General features: G+C 44.4%; 3 protein-coding genes and 1 non-coding gene across 5 annotated transcripts; 3 read left to right on the forward strand and 1 right to left on the reverse strand.

Moving 5' to 3' along the window:
* Positions 1-1,803: 1,803 nt before the first annotated feature.
* Positions 1,804-10,265, forward strand: LOC139366670 (protein MFI-like). Of its 2 annotated transcripts, XM_071104350.1 has the most exons (9): positions 1,804-1,961; positions 2,174-2,282; positions 2,354-2,446; positions 2,528-2,581; positions 3,103-3,312; positions 3,494-3,627; positions 9,463-9,633; positions 9,751-9,806; positions 9,941-10,265. In XM_071104350.1, exons 1-9 carry the CDS (start codon positions 1,933-1,935, stop codon positions 10,096-10,098), a joined length of 1,014 nt encoding a protein of 337 aa, XP_070960451.1. In that variant the 5' UTR covers positions 1,804-1,932; the 3' UTR covers positions 10,099-10,265. The 2 variants fall into 2 exon arrangements, with proteins under 2 accessions (XP_070960451.1, XP_070960453.1); XM_071104352.1 differs by lacking the exon at positions 9,751-9,806 and having other exon boundaries at positions 9,941-10,085.
* Positions 10,266-10,397: 132 nt separating this feature from the next.
* On the reverse strand, positions 10,398-10,469 carry trnac-gca (transfer RNA cysteine (anticodon GCA)). Its single transcript has one exon. It is a non-coding gene; the product is annotated as a tRNA-Cys (tRNA).
* A 1,355-nt stretch (positions 10,470-11,824) lies between these two features.
* LOC139366908 (proteasome maturation protein-like) lies at positions 11,825-14,945 on the forward strand. Its single transcript, XM_071104657.1, has 6 exons — positions 11,825-11,908; positions 12,357-12,457; positions 12,560-12,620; positions 12,772-12,873; positions 13,000-13,093; positions 13,183-14,945. Exons 1-6 carry the CDS (start codon positions 11,906-11,908, stop codon positions 13,248-13,250), a joined length of 429 nt encoding a protein of 142 aa, XP_070960758.1. The 5' UTR covers positions 11,825-11,905; the 3' UTR covers positions 13,251-14,945.
* Positions 14,946-17,119: 2,174 nt separating this feature from the next.
* On the forward strand, positions 17,120-18,792 carry LOC139366913 (NADH dehydrogenase [ubiquinone] 1 beta subcomplex subunit 4-like). The gene is made up of 3 exons (XM_071104664.1): positions 17,120-17,337; positions 17,664-17,807; positions 18,625-18,792. The coding sequence occupies exons 1-3, from the start codon at positions 17,161-17,163 to the stop codon at positions 18,685-18,687; spliced, it is 384 nt and encodes a 127-aa protein (XP_070960765.1). The 5' UTR covers positions 17,120-17,160; the 3' UTR covers positions 18,688-18,792.
* The last annotated feature ends 1 nt before the right edge of the window (position 18,793 follows it).

Genomic DNA, 18,793 nt, shown 5'->3' on the forward strand with positions numbered 1-18,793 from the left:
GCTGCAGCAGATAGACCACTTCCTACAGGTAACATCCATAGACACAGAGCTGCTGCAGCAGATAGACCACTTCCTACAGGTAACATCCATAGACACAGAGCTGCTGCAGCAGATAGACCACTTCCTACAGGTAACATCCATAGACACAGAGCTGCTGCAGCAGATAGACCACTTCCTACAGGTAACATCCATAGACACAGAGCTGCTGCAGCAGATAGACCACTTCCTACAGGTAACATCCATAGACACAGAGCTGCTGCAGCAGATAGACCACTTCCTACAGGTAACATCCATAGACACAGAGCTGCTGCAGCAGATAGACCACTTCCTACAGGTAACATCCATGGACACAGAGCTGCTGCAACAGATAGACCACTTCCTACAGGTAACATCCATAGACACAGAGCTGCTGCAGCAGATAGACCACTTCCTACAGGTAACATCCATAGACACAGAGCTGCTGCAGCAGATAGACCACTTCCTACAGGTAACATCCATGGACACAGAGCTGCTGCAGCAGATAGACCACTTCCTACAGGTAACATCCATAGACACAGAGCTGCTGCAGCAGATAGACCACTTCCTACAGGTAACATCCATAGACACAGAGCTGCTGCAGCAGATAGACCACTTCCTACAGGTAACATCCATAGACACAGAGCTGCTGCAGCAGATAGACCACTTCCTACAGGTAACATCCATAGACACAGAGCTGCTGCAGCAGATAGACCACTTCCTACAGGTAACATCCATAGACACAGAGATGCTGCAGCAGATAGACCACTTCCTACAGGTAACATCCATATAGACATGGAGCTGCTGCAACAGCAGAGATCTCATGTGTGTGTGTGTGTGGGGGGGGGGGGGGGGGGGGGGGGGGGGGTGATGAGCTTGATGCTCATTTCCAATAAATATTAAGGGGTCTTATTCTCATTTGTTTGACAAACAAAATCAATATTGCTCTTTTGTCCATAATAATCTCATCATGTAGGCTATACCCGCGCTATATCGACTGGCTGTTATATAAAACGCAACAAAAAAATTGTTAGAAAACGATCAATAGAGTTGATTTTTTTTCTTCTTCCTTTATTTAACCAGGTAGACTAGTTGAGAATAAGTTCTAATTTACAACTGCGACCTGGCCAAGATAAAGCAAAGCAGTTCGACACATACAACAACACAGAGTTACACATGGAGTAAAACAAACATACAGTCAATAATACAGTAGAAACAAGTCTATATACAATGTGAGCAAATGAGGTGAGATAAGTAAGGTAAATGCAATAAAAAGGCCACGGTAAATGCGATGGAAACTCGTGTAACTGCAAAAATGTGTATGTGCACTACATCATCACGCATATACTTTTATTCAAAACAAAATATACTTGATGGAAACACAATTGTGGTAGGAATATAGCATTTTGTTTGTATGCGAATTTTTGCATATTCGCGTGACAAGACGTCGCCAATTGGATGGAAATGAAGCTCGTGACACGCTCTGCATGTTGCTTGGTAACCAAATGGCGTTTGCTCAAACAGCTGAAAACCCGAACATACAAACCCTGCGTTTAGGGCATGTTTGGCAAATATATGTAACGAAAACAAATGATGACATGGATTAACTAACTTGTCATCTATATCTTTCAAAGGTTCAAGCTTTCTGTTTTGAACAGACACATTTAGGGTAAGTTCTGTGCGCAATTGGAATAGGTGGTTGGATCATCATAGTGCGACGAATGTAGACGGTTCCGTTTTCTGACGCAGATGCTGGGCGAGTCACTTGTCTGTCTGTATTTTGCCAGTGTGTATTCTACGCGTTCCTGTGTCCTGTTTTGCTGCATTGGTTCTCTGTCCATTGTGGCCGTTGCATAACAACAGTTCTTTAATGCACTTTGTATTTACCCATTTCGGTCACAGGCACAGTTCATAAGCATGGAGAAGAACAATTACGCAATAGAAAGGTTAGTAGAAGTTATTCCTAAACTCAACATTAAATGGATACGCCTCCACCACCTAACACCTAAAGTTACCATGCCTCAGTATTTTAGAGCAGGTATAAGATGATGTGCCACAACTCAAGCAGTAAAAATGAAGGTTATTAGTACCAGTCACACCACCCCACTTCAAACACGGATCTCAGCCCACCATAGTTACCCCTTTAATCCCCTCCCAGTGCCCCTTCGTCCCCCCCAGTGGAGGAGATGATGGAGCTGGACGGCAGGCAGCAGAGAGTCTACCACAGGGCTGCCAGGATGATACAGAGGACATGGAGGAGACATGTGGTGGGTGGAACCACAATACAACACACACTAACACGCACAGACCGTGTAACCTCTCTATATCCTATGTGTAGGATACACGCGTGTTCCAGTACTTCAAGAACCTTGTGAGGTTCCGTAACCAGGGAGACCCTCGACTCCTGCTAAAAAATGTCAACCCCAGAGAGGTACAGACACCAGATATACACACACATGCAGACAGACACACACAGACAGACACATAATGAATGTTACTATTGTTGTTGCAGGCAAATATTATGGATGCTGCTGCAGGAGTCCACATCAGATTCAGACTGGGAGGGGTAAGTTCATTTTGTCAGTGCTAAAATGCACATTATAATCTGGGTGGTTCAAGCCCCGAATGCTGATTGGCTGACAGCTGTGTTATATCAGACCATATGAGAAAGAGAAGGAGAGCCTCACACTCTAGGAGCTCCTGTGCAATAATTGAATAACCAATGTTTGGACAGACAAGCTGTCTTCTTCAGACCCCGGTATGACAAAACATGTATTACTGCTCTAATTGTGTTGGTAACCAGTTTTCAATAGCTATAAGGCACCTCGGGGTTTGTGGTATATGGCCAATATACCACGGCTAAGGGCTGTATCCAGGCACTCCGCGTTGCATCGTGGATAAGAATAGCCCTTAGCCGTGGTATATTGGCCATATACCACACATCCCTGGGCCTTATTGCTTAGATAAACACCCATCACTCGCAATACTAATACCTGAATTTATTTCAAAATCTATCTACGATGATTTATGCAATACAAATAGATGTGTGCATGCTAATGTGAGATGAGTTTTTCTCTCCCCTCACAGACCACCTTTCCACCGAGCATCTACTATAAGATCTACACCCATCGACCCATCGTGGACATGTGTGCCAACAGCCCCAAGGACTACACCCACCCCAGACAGAAGAGGTCCGTCCCCAGGCAGATACACAACGGGAGGACCCAGGTGCAGGACGACCATGCTGGCTGGTACCACCGCGTGGAGAACAACGGCTGGAGACTGCTCTCTGGGAAGGTGGTGCAGCAGTTCTGATTCCATGATATCACACTGTATCAGATGTGGGTTCAGTATGATAGGGTTGGAACCGCCAACAGAGATACTTTGTTTGCCTTCATTGTTTTAGTGCAGTACTCAGCTACTCTGTGAAAGAAGAATCATTTGAGAAGCGCTGTGCACTCTCTCTGTATTGGTTCAGGCTGCTCTGTTAGGTGACATCATCACGTTGGAGACCAATGGCAGGAAGGTGGAGTTTCACAATTCCAAACTGCAGCGTCGTCAGGACGTGGACACGAGGAAGAAGAGGAGGAAGATTGAATGGTTGAAGCAGATGTGAGTTAGTGTGTGTCCTTACCTGCAACAGCACCACTCACCTGTATTCAACAGCACTACTCACCTGTTCACTCACCTGTATTCAACAGCACTACTCACCTGTATTCAACAGCACTACTCACCTGTATTCAACAGCACTACTCACCTGTATTCAACAGCACTACTCACCTGTTCTCTCATCTGTATTCAACAGCACTACTCACCTGTTCTCTCACCTGTATTCAACAGCACTACTCACCTGTTCTCTCACCTGTATTCAACAGCACTACTCACCTGTATTCAACAGCACTACTCACCTGTATTCAACAGCACTACTCACCTGTTCTCTCATCTGTATTCAACAGTACTACTCACCTGTTCACTCACCTGTATTCAACAGTACTACTCACCTGTTCACTCACCTGTATTCAACAGCACTACTCACCTGTATTCAACAGCACTACTCACCTGTATTCAACAGCACTACTCACCTGTTCTCTCATCTGTATTCAACAGCACTACTCACCTGTTCACTCACCTGTATTCAACAGCACTACTCACCTGTATTCAACAGCACTACTCACCTGTATTCAACAGCACTACTCACCTGTTCACTCATCTGTATTCAACAGCACTACTCACCTGTTCACTCACCTGTATTCAACAGTACTACTCACCTGTTCTCTCATCTGTATTCAACAGCACTACTCACCTGTTCACTCACCTGTATTCAACAGCACTACTCACCTGTATTCAACAGCACTACTCACCTGTATTCAACAGCACTACTCACCTGTTCACTGACCTGTATTCAACAGCACTACTCACCTGTTCACTCACCTGTATTCAACAGCACTACTCACCTGTATTCAACAGCACTACTCACCTGTTCACTCACCTGTATTCAACAGCACTACTCACCTGTATTCAACAGCACTACTCACCTGTATTCAACAGCACTACTCACCTGTTCACTCACCTGTATTCAACAGTACTACTCACCTGTTCACTCACCTGTATTCAACAGCACTACTCACCTGTATTCAACAGCACTACTCACCTGTATTCAACAGCACTACTCACCTGTATTCAACAGCACTACTCACCTGTTCACTCACCTGTATTCAACAGTACTACTCACCTGTTCACTCACCTGTATTCAACAGCACTACTCACCTGTTCACTCACCTGTATTCAACAGCACTACTCACCTGTTCACTCACCTGTATTCAACAGCACTACTCACCTGTTCACTCACCTGTATTCAACAGCACTACTCACCTGTTCACTCACCTGTATTCAACAGCACTACTCACCTGTTCTCTCATCTGTATTCAACAGCCCTACTCACCTGTTCACTCACATGTATTCAACAGCACTACTCACCTGTTCACTCACCTGTATTCAACAGCACTACTCACCTGTATTCAACAGCACTACTCACCTGTTCACTCACCTGTATTCAACAGCACTACTCACCTGTTCACTCACCTGTATTCAACAGCACTACTCACCTGTTCACTCACATGTATTCAACAGCACTACTCACCTGTTCTCTCATCTGTATTCAACAGCACTACTCACCTGTTCACTCACCTGTATTCAACAGCACTACTCACCTGTTCACTCACCTGTATTCAACAGCACTACTCACCTGTTCTCTCATCTGTATTCAACAGCACTACTCACCTGTTCACTCACCTGTATTCAACAGCACTACTCACCTGTTCTCTCATCTGTATTCAACAGCACTACTCACCTGTTCACTCACCTGTATTCAACAGCACTACTCACCTGTATTCAACAGCACTACTCACCTGTATTCAACAGCACTACTCACCTGTTCTCTCACCTGTATTCAACAGCACTACTCACCTGTTCACTGACCTGTATTCAACAGCACTACTCACCTGTTCACTCACCTGTATTCAACAGCACTACTCACCTGTATTCAACAGCACTACTCACCTGTATTCAACAGCACTACTCACCTGTTCACTGACCTGTATTCAACAGCACTACTCACCTGTTCACTCACCTGTATTCAACAGCACTACTCACCTGTTCACTCACCTGTATTCAACAGCACTACTCACCTGTTCACTCACCTGTATTCAACAGCATTACTCACCTGTATTCAACAGCACTACTCACCTGTTCACTCACCTGTATTCAACAGCACTACTCACCTGTATTCAACAGCACTACTCACCTGTATGCAACAGCACTACTCACCTGTTCACTCACCTGTATTCAACAGCACTACTCACCTGTTCACTCACCTGTATTCAACAGCACTACTCACCTGTTCACTCACCTGTATTCAACAGAACTACTCACCTGTTCACTCACCTGTATTCAACAGCACTACTCACCTGTTCACTCACCTGTATTCAACAGCACTACTCACCTGTTCACTCACCTGTATTCAACAGCACTACTCACCTGTTTACTCACCTGTATTCAACAGCATTACTCACCTGTATTCAACAGCACTACTCACCTGTTCACTCACCTGTATTCAACAGCACTACTCACCTGTATTCAACAGCACTACTCACCTGTATGCAACAGCACTACTCACCTGTTCACTCACCTGTATTCAACAGCACTACTCACCTGTTCACTCACCTGTATTCAACAGCACTACTCACCTGTTCACTCACCTGTATTCAACAGAACTACTCACCTGTTCACTCACCTGTATTCAACAGCACTACTCACCTGTTCACTCACCTGTATTCAACAGCACTACTCACCTGTTCACTCACCTGTATTCAACAGCACTACTCACCTGTTCACTCACCTGTATTCAACAGCACTACTCACCTGTTCACTCACCTGTATTCAACAGCACTACTCACCTGTTCACTCACCTGTATTCAACAGTACTACTCACCTGTTCACTCACCTGTATTCAACAGCACTACTCACCTGTTCACTCACCTGTATTAAACAGCACTACTCACCTGTATTCAACAGCACTACTCACCTGTATTCAACAGCACTACTCACCTGTATTCAACAGCACTACTCACCTGTTCACTCACCTGTATTCAACAGCACTACTCACCTGTTCACTCACCTGTATTCAACAGCACTACTCACCTGTTCACTCACCTGTATTCAACAGTACTACTCACCTGTTCACTCACCTGTATTCAACAGCACTACTCACCTGTATTCAACAGTACTACTCACCTGTATTCAACAGCACTACTCACCTGTTCACTCACCTGTATTCAACAGTACTACTCACCTGTTCACTCACCTGTATTCAACAGCACTACTCACCTGTTCACTCACCTGTATTCAACAGCACTACTCACCTGTTCACTCACCTGTATTCAACAGCACTACTCACCTGTATTCAACAGCACTACTCACCTGTATTCAACAGTACTACTCACCTGTTCACTCACCTGTATTCAACAGCACTACTCACCTGTTCACTCACCTGTATTCAACAGCACTACTCACCTGTATTCAACAGCACTACTCACCTGTATTCAACAGCACTACTCACCTGTTCACTCACCTGTATTCAACAGTACTACTCACCTGTTCACTCACCTGTATTCAACAGCACTACTCACCTGTATTCAACAGCACTACTCACCTGTATTCAACAGCACTACTCACCTGTTCACACACCTGTATTCAACAGCACTACTCACCTGTTCACTCACCTGTATTCAACAGCACTATTCACCTGTTCACTCACCTGTATTCAACAGCACTACTCACCTGTTCACTCACCTGTATGCAACAGCACTACTCACCTGTATGCAACAGCACTACTCACCTGTATGCAACAGCACTACTCACCTGTATCCAACAGCACTACTCACCTGTTTACTCACCTGTCTGCAACAGCACTACTCACCTGTTTACTCACCTGTCTGCAACAGCACCACTCACCTGTTCACTCACCTGGATTCAACAGTACTACTCACCTGTATTCAACAGTACTACTCACCTGTATTCAACAGCACTACTCACCTGTTCACTCACCTGTATTCAACAGCACTACTCACCTGTTCACTCACCTGTATTCAACAGCACTACTCACCTGTTCACTCACCTGTATTCAACAGTACTACTCACCTGTTCACTCACCTGTATTCAACAGCACTACTCACCTGTATTCAACAGTACCACTCACCTGTATTCAACAGCACTACTCACCTGTTCACTCACCTGTATTCAACAGTACTACTCACCTGTTCACTCACCTGTATTCAACAGCACTACTCACCTGTTCACTCACCTGTATTCAACAGCACTACTCACCTGTTCACTCACCTGTATTCAACAGCACTACTCACCTGTATTCAACAGCACTACTCACCTGTATTCAACAGTACTACTCACCTGTTCACTCACCTGTATTCAACAGCACTACTCACCTGTATTCAACAGCACTACTCACCTGTATTCAACAGCACTACTCACCTGTTCACTCACCTGTATTCAACAGTACTACTCACCTGTTCACTCACCTGTATTCAACAGCACTACTCACCTGTATTCAACAGCACTACTCACCTGTATTCAACAGCACTACTCACCTGTTCACTCACCTGTATTCAACAGCACTACTCACCTGTTCACTCACCTGTATTCAACAGCACTATTCACCTGTTCACTCACCTGTATTCAACAGCACTACTCACCTGTTCACTCACCTGTATGCAACAGCACTACTCACCTGTATGCAACAGCACTACTCACCTGTATGCAACAGCACTACTCACCTGTATCCAACAGCACTACTCACCTGTTTACTCACCTGTCTGCAACAGCACTACTCACCTGTTTACTCACCTGTCTGCAACAGCACCACTCACCTGTTCACTCACCTGGATTCAACAGTACTACTCACCTGTATTCAACAGTACTACTCACCTGTATTCAACAGCACTACTCACCTGTTCACTCACCTGTATTCAACAGCACTACTCACCTGTTCACTCACCTGTATTCAACAGCACTACTCACCTGTTCACTCACCTGTATTCAACAGCACTACTCACCTGTTCACTCACCTGTATTCAACAGCACTACTCACCTGTTCACTCACCTGTATTCAACAGCACTACTCACCTGTTCACTCACCTGTATTCAACAGAACTACTCACCTGTATTCAACAGCACTACTCACCTGTTCACTCACCTGTATTCAACAGAACTACTTACCTGTTCACTCACCTGTATTCAACAGCACTACTCACCTGTTCACTCACCTGTATTCAACAGCACTACTCACCTGTTCACTCACCTGTATTCAACAGCACTACTCACCTGTATTCAACAGCACTATTCACCTGTATTCAACAGCACTACTCACCTGTTCACTCACCTGTATTCAACAGCACTACTCACCTGTTCACTCACCTGTATTCAACAGCACTATTCACCTGTTCACTCACCTGTATTCAACAGCACTACTCACCTGTATGCTCAAACTGCATAATTATTGCTTATTTGTAACAGCAATGCTAACCTGTAATAGCCTCACCTGTCCCTCTACCTGTCCCCCTCAACCCTACCTGTCCCCCTCAGCCTACCTGTCCCCCTCAGCCTACCTGTACCCCTCACCCACACCTGTCACTCTACCTGCCCCCCTCACCCTCACCTGTCCCCCTCAACCATACCTGTCCCTCTACCTGTTCCCCTCAGCCTCACCTGTCCCTCTACCTGTCCCCCTCAGCCTCACTTGTCTCTCTACCTGTTCACCTCACCCACACCTGTCCCTCTACCTGTTCCCCTCAGCCTCACCTGTCCCCCTCAAACTCACCTGTCCATCTACCTGTTCCCCTCAGCCTCACCTGTTCTTCAACCAACTGTCCGCAGGTATGACCGTGGATGTCTGCATGCACGTACAGAGCATAGTGAGACAGCCATGCTGGTGGAGCGGTCAGCCCAGGGCATGATGGACGCCGTGGAGCAGCTGGGACCCAACCACATCGTAGAGTGGGAAGTGGATGAACTACTGGAGTGGACCAACGCTCTCAACTTTGACGAGTAAATAGCCTCCATATGTACCTTTTTTAATCATCCTTCATTATAACAGGTGATCCCATTGAGACAGTTGCAATACAGTGCTACCCAAAGCAACAATGCTTTTTAATATTTCTGCAGGTATATTAATGACTGGAGGGTTGTGGGTACCAGTAATTCCTCTGAGTCTTGGAAAGGTACAATTATTTTTTCCTTGACCTGAGGCACATAATAACAACACCAACAATTTACGTGGGATTATAGCACCCCCCTCTGGTCAAAGGGAGTAAAAAGGCTATTTTTCTCTCTTTCTGTTTCTCTTTCTCCCAAGACAAGAAGAGGCTGGTTCCTTCCAACCTGGAGCCTTGTGTTGAGTTCTCAGGGCTGGGGCAGGAGGACAGCCAGGTGGATACCTACAGCAGTGTCCTCCATCCCCTGGTCTCCAGCCTCATCAAGTCAGAACACTCCAAGGCCAATCTCTTTGACTGACTGACTGACTGGCTGGCATTGTATTGCTGACCAGTAAATTGCAATAGCAACCATCAGACACTACTACTATGACACTATACAGTGAGATTAAATTAAATGTGATGAGATGTAAAGCAAAGTGGTGAATGTAACTATGATAATACATTATAGATTGTTGTTGCTAAGGGTAACAGTGTTTTTTTTTTCTACTCTACTGTTCTCGAAACTGTAATGGACATACTCACACCAGATGATACAATGTGCTTCTAAAGATTATACTTACTGAGGTTCAAGTATGAGCAAAAATATCAAACAAAATGAGGGGGCACCCGGATTTGAACCGGGGACCTCTTGATCTGCAGTCAAATGCTCTACCACTGAGCTATACCCCCGTACTCATAACAAGTGGAAAATAATTTTTATATAAATCTTAATCCATTTGTGGATGTACATATAACATCAGTATGATAAACCATATATAGATACATATAAACAACACGGTAGTTCCAAAAGCAGCATTCATCCTACTTTCCTTTTTATTTACGTCTATCTGCCCGCTTGTATTTCTGTCATCTGATTGGGAAGTGTGGTCAAACGGTGGAAGAGGGTCAGAGGTCGGTGGGTAGGGCGGACGTAATGGAGAAGTTGGTGAAGAAACAGCTGTGCTGGAATGCGAACAATATTGGTGTCCGTTCTGATTGTATGCAGCGGGTGGATGAGGGTCAGAGGTCGGCAGTGGGAAGACATAGGAACAAAATAAATGACGATGCAGAAAGCAGTGGAGCGTCCAGTAAATAAAGCCAGTACGCTAAAGAGTTCTAGTGAAGTAACCCTTATGGACCTCACTATCTGCTACATTGAAGAACTCCGGGTTCAGTTAATTATCACCTCTACCTCTAATCAGCAATCATAGGATTAATTAATGCTCCTTAGATGCCAGGTTAGGGTTACACACTAATGTTCTGTCATGGTCTATGGACCTCCTGAAGTATCCTTGGCCACCCCCTGGTCACCCTGTGTATAAAACTCTAGTTTCACCACTGCGTGTAGCTGCTCAGTGTAAAGGAAAGAAAAGATGTGCCAAGTGTAGAGGGACACATGATGACGGTGAATGTGGAAGCAAATGTGAAGGTTAAGTACTGTACTTGGGGGGGGGGGGCATTTGGTATAGAGAGAGGCTCAGAGACATAGGATCAGTCAGTATGTATCATATGCAGAAGCCGTAAAATAGTTTAGTAGAACTACAGTGTGGACTGATGGAGCTTACATGGACATACCTGTAGTAAGTGGACCTACTGTCGGCTGGTGCTTCTGATGGCCGAGGCCTGTTCAGAAATCTTGTGCTCATAAATGTGCAGTGCCAAAGGACACCTCGACAGTCAATAAAGTTGACTTCATAGCTTTTATTGGTAAGGTTATCAGGACGACAGTACGGGTTGTGGAAAGCAGAAATGCCAGGTTGAAGGTTATTGTGGAGAAGAGATATTAGGGTTAACAGATGTTACTGTTGAAATGGTTATTGACATGCTGAACAATCCTACGGGTGGAGTGTTTCAGCATGATATAGATCAAGTTTAATAGGGTTGGGGAGGATGTGGTAGAAGTTAGGAATTTATTTGGTTTTGAATTGTATTTTCATGGTAGTACATAATAGGACAGATCATGGTTGATCGTAAATTCCAGCACAGTAGGTGGCGGCATGCACTTTTAACGTGTGTTTGCGGACCGCCATGACATCATAGAAGAAGAAAAATAAGTGACGTCATACTAACGCGACCCTGACCGGAAGTTTTGTACTAAAAGTGGAAACAGCCGCATCACAGGGACAATGGTAGCTATCAAATTACCAACATTTGTTGTTTAATTCATACATTAAATGTGTAAAATGTATAGTTGATAAATAGCTATGTTGTCTATACGAAATACCAATGAATCGTGGGGTTTGATTAATGTATTGCTTGCTGTATTTGTAGGGACGTTTGGATTTTGATTAGTCACTCATGCCGGTGAACTAGCTAAAGTTAGCGCGTTATTAGCAGCGATGATGTCCAACGTTAGCTCTAGCTAGCTATTTGTGTTTGTTTGTGTCAGTTTGTTTTGGTTAATTAATCTAAACTAGCGCTAACAATCTTGCCTATCCTTTGCTTCGTGCCAGCTAGGTAGTTAAGTAGCAGTTATCTCAGCTGTTTGGGATACACTAACGTGTTAGCTAGTAGGTAACGTTAGTCATCATGCCTCTACTATAATGTTAACTGGGTTGTTATTTTGTTCGTCTCCAGAATACTCGTGGACTACGATCACAGTTTAAGGACAGTGTACCGGTGACGGGCATGGGTCAACAGGTTGGGGCTTATGGCGTCCAGGACACACTCAGGAGCGGGTGAGAGAACTGTCTCTGCTGGACACTCATTCAACTCAAAGTATGTAACGTTAACTATATAACAGTTTGTGAGACATAACTGATAGTTGAACTCTCTCTCAGGTTCAGCAGTGTGAAAAATGAGCTGCTCCCCAGCCATGCGCTGGAGCTGTCAGAAAAGAATGTGAGTGACACAATACGCTGTTGTTCTGAGCTAAAGGCTAGGTATATGTTCTGGGAGTTAATACAAGTCTTCAGGTCTCATACAACTTTTCTCGAATAAAACACTAATGTTACTTTAGCTCCAACATTGACTTTTGTACTCTCCCTTGCAGTTTCAGCTGAACCAGGACAAGATGAACTTCTCCAACCTCAGAAACATCCAGGGCCTCCACGCTCCCCTGAAACTGCAGATGGAGTACAGGGCAGCCAGACAGGTAGACACACATGTCTCTCTGATCTTCATTGAAAACAAAGAATAGTGTTGGTGAAAATGCAATAAGCAACTTTCCCACTTATCCCTTACCACTTTCCCTGTCCCTTCTCTCTCTCTCCCTTCTCAGATCCAGCGCCTTCCGTTCCTGCAAAGCTCACACCTGGCCCTGGACACTCTCAAAGGGAACGATGAGAGCATCAGCTTTGAGGACATCCTCAACGGTAAGAGACACTGTATACAGACGAGACAGCAGCAGAAAGAAGTTAAACTAATGTCAACTTAGCACTATTTTGTGTCCATCTTCCTGCAGACCCATCCCAAAGTGAGATGGTGGGTGAGCCCCACATCATGATGGAGTATAAGCTGGGCCTGATGTGAGAGCCGTCAGACCCCCGGATGTTTGTGTTTGCCCTCTGTTCACTTCCTTATATGAGACAGCACTCAAGACTTTCGTATCGTTGGATTCCTTTGTTTCTAATAAATCCTATAACTCAACCATGTTGTTGATCTATTACAGGTGTGGGCTAGTGTTTTTGATGTATGCTTGCCTGTTCATTGAATTTATAGAAATACACACTTAAGCATAATATGCATTGCAACTTTTTCTTTTTACTCTTATGAATCTTATCCATTACGACCACACACGTCTGTCAGGTACCCCTGACTGTTGGTCCCCCCTTGTGGTACAAAAAAACACTGCACCAGGTCCTCGTGCTTCAGCACACACGCCACTTGCGGTCACGTCCAATCTACCACCCTCACCTCGTCCCCAACGACTGCCAGCATCCGGCCCGACGGGGCAGAAAGCCATCCAGTTGCTAGGCTGCGTCCCCGTCTCCATAGTGAACACGTCTGCTGACATCCCACAGCATGACAGAGTCATGGGAATTGTAGTACGTGATGAGGTCACCAGTGGGGCTGAGTGAGATGTGGTTGATGGAGCTGCGGAAGCCGTAGAATGTCTAGGCACATGGCGGTTCGGGTGTCCCACAAGGACAGTCTTCAGCCGAGGAGGTGGGCAGGCTAGGGGAGGAACTACACTGTTGATAGAACCAGTGTGACTGTAGCGGCACCTCTCTGCAGGTCCCACACCATTATAATATGGATAATCATCATGTCTACAAATATGATGGCACACATTACCTCAACACAGTCAGCATGTGTGTGCCAAGTTTGGTAGAAGAACAGGAAATATTTATTTCCTAACAAACTGTCATCAAGGGAGCAGGAGGCCACAAAGTCTCCACCGGAATGGAAGGAGCAGCCCCTAGTGGCTCTCTGGGGTCAGCACACAGCGGCCCTCAAAAAGGTCCCATATCTGGAACCTGGAGTCCCACCAGTGGCCCCTAGCTTAGCCCTGTCAGGGTGGAAGTTAACCCCAGAGAGCCCTCGCTGTGCCCTGGCCTCTACAAATCAGCTCTCCTTCAGGAAGCCTCCAGAGCTGGTCGTCACCAGCCGAGGCAACCACTAGTTTGCTTGTGTGTAGAGCCAGGTAGCTGACAAGCAGGGTGTGGGCCAAGAGATGTTTTATTGTGAAAAAAGTAAACAGTAACTTGATCATACATTTAGTAGTTTGAGTTACTATTAGGGATATAAAATGCCTTGATACATAAAGGGTGAGAAGGATATTCATCACATCTTACCTTGTGTCTTCAGCTTTCTAATATCTTCAGTCTTTTCTTCTCCTGGCCCACTCACCTGTACTGGAGACGGTGGAAATCTCTGGCTTTTTGGAGCTTGTCCCGCTGCTGAGGCTGTTTGTCTATTCTCCCTCTGTTTTTCATCTCGCTGTAATAAAATGTTTTTGAGTGTACACATCTGGAACCTAGCCCCACATCCTCTGCATTAAACAGACATTTGTGCACCATCTCATTCCACTCCGTTTGAAAGCAGTTCATCGTTTTGGACATGCCCATGCTGATAAGGAAGTTGGGTGGAAAGTCATTGACCACTTCGGGTGGGGCTTACCTGTTTTGCATGTTATTTTGGCATTAATACATGTCACATACAGTATCAATTTGCAAACAATGTAAAAAAAATAATAGTAATTGAGTTAATAAAGCCGCATACAAACATGGTCTCTTTTTGCTTTCTTGAGTAAATAAGCTCCAAAATGCAGGTGTTTCAGCCTGGCTTGTTATGTTATATCTACAAAAATGCAGGTGTTTCAGCCTGGCTTGTTATGTTATATCTACAAAAATGCAGGTGTTTCAGCCTGGCTTGTTATGTTATATCTACAAAAATGCAGGTGTTTCAGCCTGGCTTGTTATGTTATATCTACAAAAATGCAGGTGTTTCAGCCTGGCTTGTTATGTTATATCTACAAAAATGCAGGTGTTTCAGCCTGGCTTGTTATGTTATATCTACAAAAATGCAGGTGTTTCAGCCTGGCTTGTTATGTTATATCTACAAAAATGCAGGTGTTTCAGCCTGGCTTGTTATGTTATATCTACAAAAATGCAGGTGTTTCAGCCTGGCTTGTTATGTTATATCTACAAAAATGCAGGTGTTTCAGCCTGGCTTGTTATGTTATATCTACAAAAATGCAGGTGTTTCAGCCTGACTTGTTATGTTATATCTACAGTAGCTTTGATTGGACTGATCATGTCAACATCATACTTTCAAAATCTTAGCTAGGAGTCCTCACCATGAATCAAGTTGACAATCTTCTGGCAAATCCTTTTTAATCCTTGTCATATGAAGAGAAATAATGAGAAATTATAGATAAAATGTATCGGTGCTCATCGGCCATTGGACAAACATTACACAACAAGTTGCAAATTCAACAATGAGTGGTTTGGAAGGAATCAGTGACAAGTGGCTAACTGCAAGCATTGTAAAGCAATCACTAGCCTGCTATTCAGTGGAGGGGCTGTGTGGTCCAAAATCTGGGATTAAGTGTCTAACAAGTTTAAAATGATAAACATTCAACATTGGCCATGCTGTCAATGAAGCATGATTTGTGCCACGCTCAAAACAATTGCTGACTCGTAACTGCGAAAACTTGACTTCAGTGAGTTCAAGACAACTGGGAATTCTGGAAAAAAAACGAGCTCCAACTGGAAAATATGTTTTGAACGGTCATCCAACTCGGAATTGTAAGTCGGGAACTTGGGCCTCTTTATAGAGATTCGGCCTGAAGATCAATGACGTCAATATGATTCAACCTTGTTTTTTCCCCCCAAGTTCACAGTTGTCTTGAAAGCACCATAAATCCAGAGAATGCCAAACTTTGATGACAAAATTTGCCCATGAGGGACTGCCAAGCCACCTTCCTGTTCAAGTGAGCACAGCACAACAAGGTGAGTCCAAAAATGACTTGTATGCTGCTGCATAAATGATGTAATATGCCAGGCATATATTTATACTGTAGCTAAGAAAGTATACTAAGTGTATGTTGTGTAGTAAGCTGTTAGAAGCCCATGTGCCCCACACTAATAATTTGGTCTATTTACCCCTCTTCATTTCGCCTACTGTTCTGATTTGGTGGTGCACATGTAGACTATAACCTGTTTTAGAGAAATGTAATCATCACATTTTGTAAGAGCTTTCATTGTCCACTTATACGCACACTTTATTTATCATACAGTTCTGACTTGGTGTACAGGGAGAACACTAAGAACGGCACGTTTGAATTCTGTTGCTGTACATTTCAAAAGTGCTAAACAAATAGTTATATTGACTATGTCCGTCCTAGCTCGCTCGTGGATGTCTTAATCAAAATTACAGATTGTCTTATCTGCTTGTCATCCCCTTATGGCATAGTTTGTACATCTCAATTGTCAATGGGAAACCACATTTATTTAAGCAAGTCAGCCATATCAGCTATGTTTTTTTTAAAGGCAGTAAATGAGGCTGAATGAACAGTTTCGCTGCCAGACAAGGCGCCGCTGACGGCCAGGTGTAGCAGTGGTAAGGTGTTTGGACTGCTGTTGGACTCTGCTGTTGGGACATCTTTATGTAGGCCCTAACAGGCACCGTTTGTCACCGTTATAGTGCAATTCATGTATCGTTTAGTGTTGTGGCTTTGCTCGCATGCATCTCACTTTGTCTTTTTTATATATATTTTTTGCAATACAAAGATTTACATGCTAAAATCGCCACTGTTTGGAAGTCTTTGTGGACATTTTTAGGCAACCCAATTTGACAACCCCCACTAACCCCCCCAGATTCGTGTGGAATGCTTCGTGTTGCCATTGAAAACTCCGCTGCTGGAAGAGAACGCGATACTTTGTGGTAATCTAATCTCGTTGTCTGTCTCTACGGTCATTGGTCTCTACTCACAAACATGGCGGACTACCGCGAAGCGCCCTTGGCCACTCGGCCAAAAACGTTGGACCCAGCTGAATATTTCAACCTTTCGCTGGACCAGAGACGTGCCGAGGAGGAGAGGGCTGGTTTAAGGGCCCAGCTGAAGAGACAATATCAGATGCAGCTAAACAACCCGCACAGAAAAGAGCTTATTGTAAGTAGAGTGAGCTAACATGCTAACGCTAGCTAGCTTGCGAATGTCAGACCCACAGTTCACCCAGGGGTAATGCTATTGGTGGTGTTTGCTAACTAACGTTACTTTTGTTGATGTGACCTTGATGTTACTATTTCGGAATACGTTTGCTATTTAAACGAATTTGTGATGGATTGTTGTATTCAGTTAATTGTATTCTGGGGGAACATGACTGTTTCTGAATTCAACCGTTTTTACCACGATAGTAGTTGACTGCAATAAGACTGGCACCCACTTTCAAAGAATGGCCATCATTATTGACATGCTGTTTTTTGTGCTTATTAAAGGAAGACCCTGCCTTGACACGCTGGGTGTATGCACGCACCAACCCCTACAACCACTTCAGAGCCACCAAGAAGACGTCGCTGCTAGGTGGGCTCTTTGGAGTGGTTCCCCTCTTCGTCCTGTACTACGTTCTGAAGACGGACAGGGTATGGATGAGATGACACCAACCCTTAACCTACTTGTTCCCTGACATTAGGGGTCTGTTCCAAATACACCCTAGCCTTTATACCAGTGGTCAAGATCACGGAGTCAAAATACAAAACGAGATCTACCACTTAGGTTTTTTTTATTTTTAACATGACTTAACCGTAAGCAACTCAATATTAGGAAAGTGTTCCTACCTATATTATGAAGGCAAACTTGTACAGGGCCACCAGACTGTGCCCACTAAGGTCATCCATTGAACAGAGACATTGGCTGTCTAATACAGAAGTGATTGGAGTATGAGCCCTCAGACAGAGACAGTAAATTCATCTTAGCTCATCGACATGGTGAAATTATCATTTTTGCATTATTGGAAGCAAACACACTTTGAAGCTTTGTCTGACTCCATAATAGTTTCAAGATTTCTGCCAAATATTTAAGTCCGGGAGAAGCCTAGCATGTGTTCGAAGTTCATCTTCTACTCCGCCACCATTCTTTGTGACATAACAATGGTGGTGCCATGTAGACTAAGATCCTCTCTCTGAATCAGAGAGCTGTCACAGACCTGGGTACTGAGGCTCACACTGTTATAAACACGCCACCAAGAGGTTGCTTAGAGCAGGGCTTCCCAAACGCAGTCTTTTTGGTTTTAGCTAAGCACTACACAGCTGAGTCAAATAACATTATCAAGCTTTGATTATTTAAAACAGCTGTGTAGTGCTAGGGCAAAAACCAGAGCAGAAATGAGTTTGGGAAACCCTGGCTTAGGTGACAATGCTTTCGCTCTGCCATCGTAACCTCATTAACCCCCCCCCGCAGGACAAGAAGGAGGAGCAGATCAAAGCTGGGACCTACGACCGTAAGTTCAAGCTCGCCTACTGAGTTTGCTCATTGCAGACCTCCATTGTAAAGTATTGTAGATTTAATGTCAGTGTGTATCTGTTATTGTTAACTGAATAAAATGTCCTTTTGTTTAAGCAAATCAAAT

Source organism: Oncorhynchus clarkii, chromosome 15 (genome assembly GCF_045791955.1).
Source record: "Oncorhynchus clarkii lewisi isolate Uvic-CL-2024 chromosome 15, UVic_Ocla_1.0, whole genome shotgun sequence".
Lineage (NCBI taxonomy): Eukaryota > Metazoa > Chordata > Actinopteri > Salmoniformes > Salmonidae > Oncorhynchus > Oncorhynchus clarkii.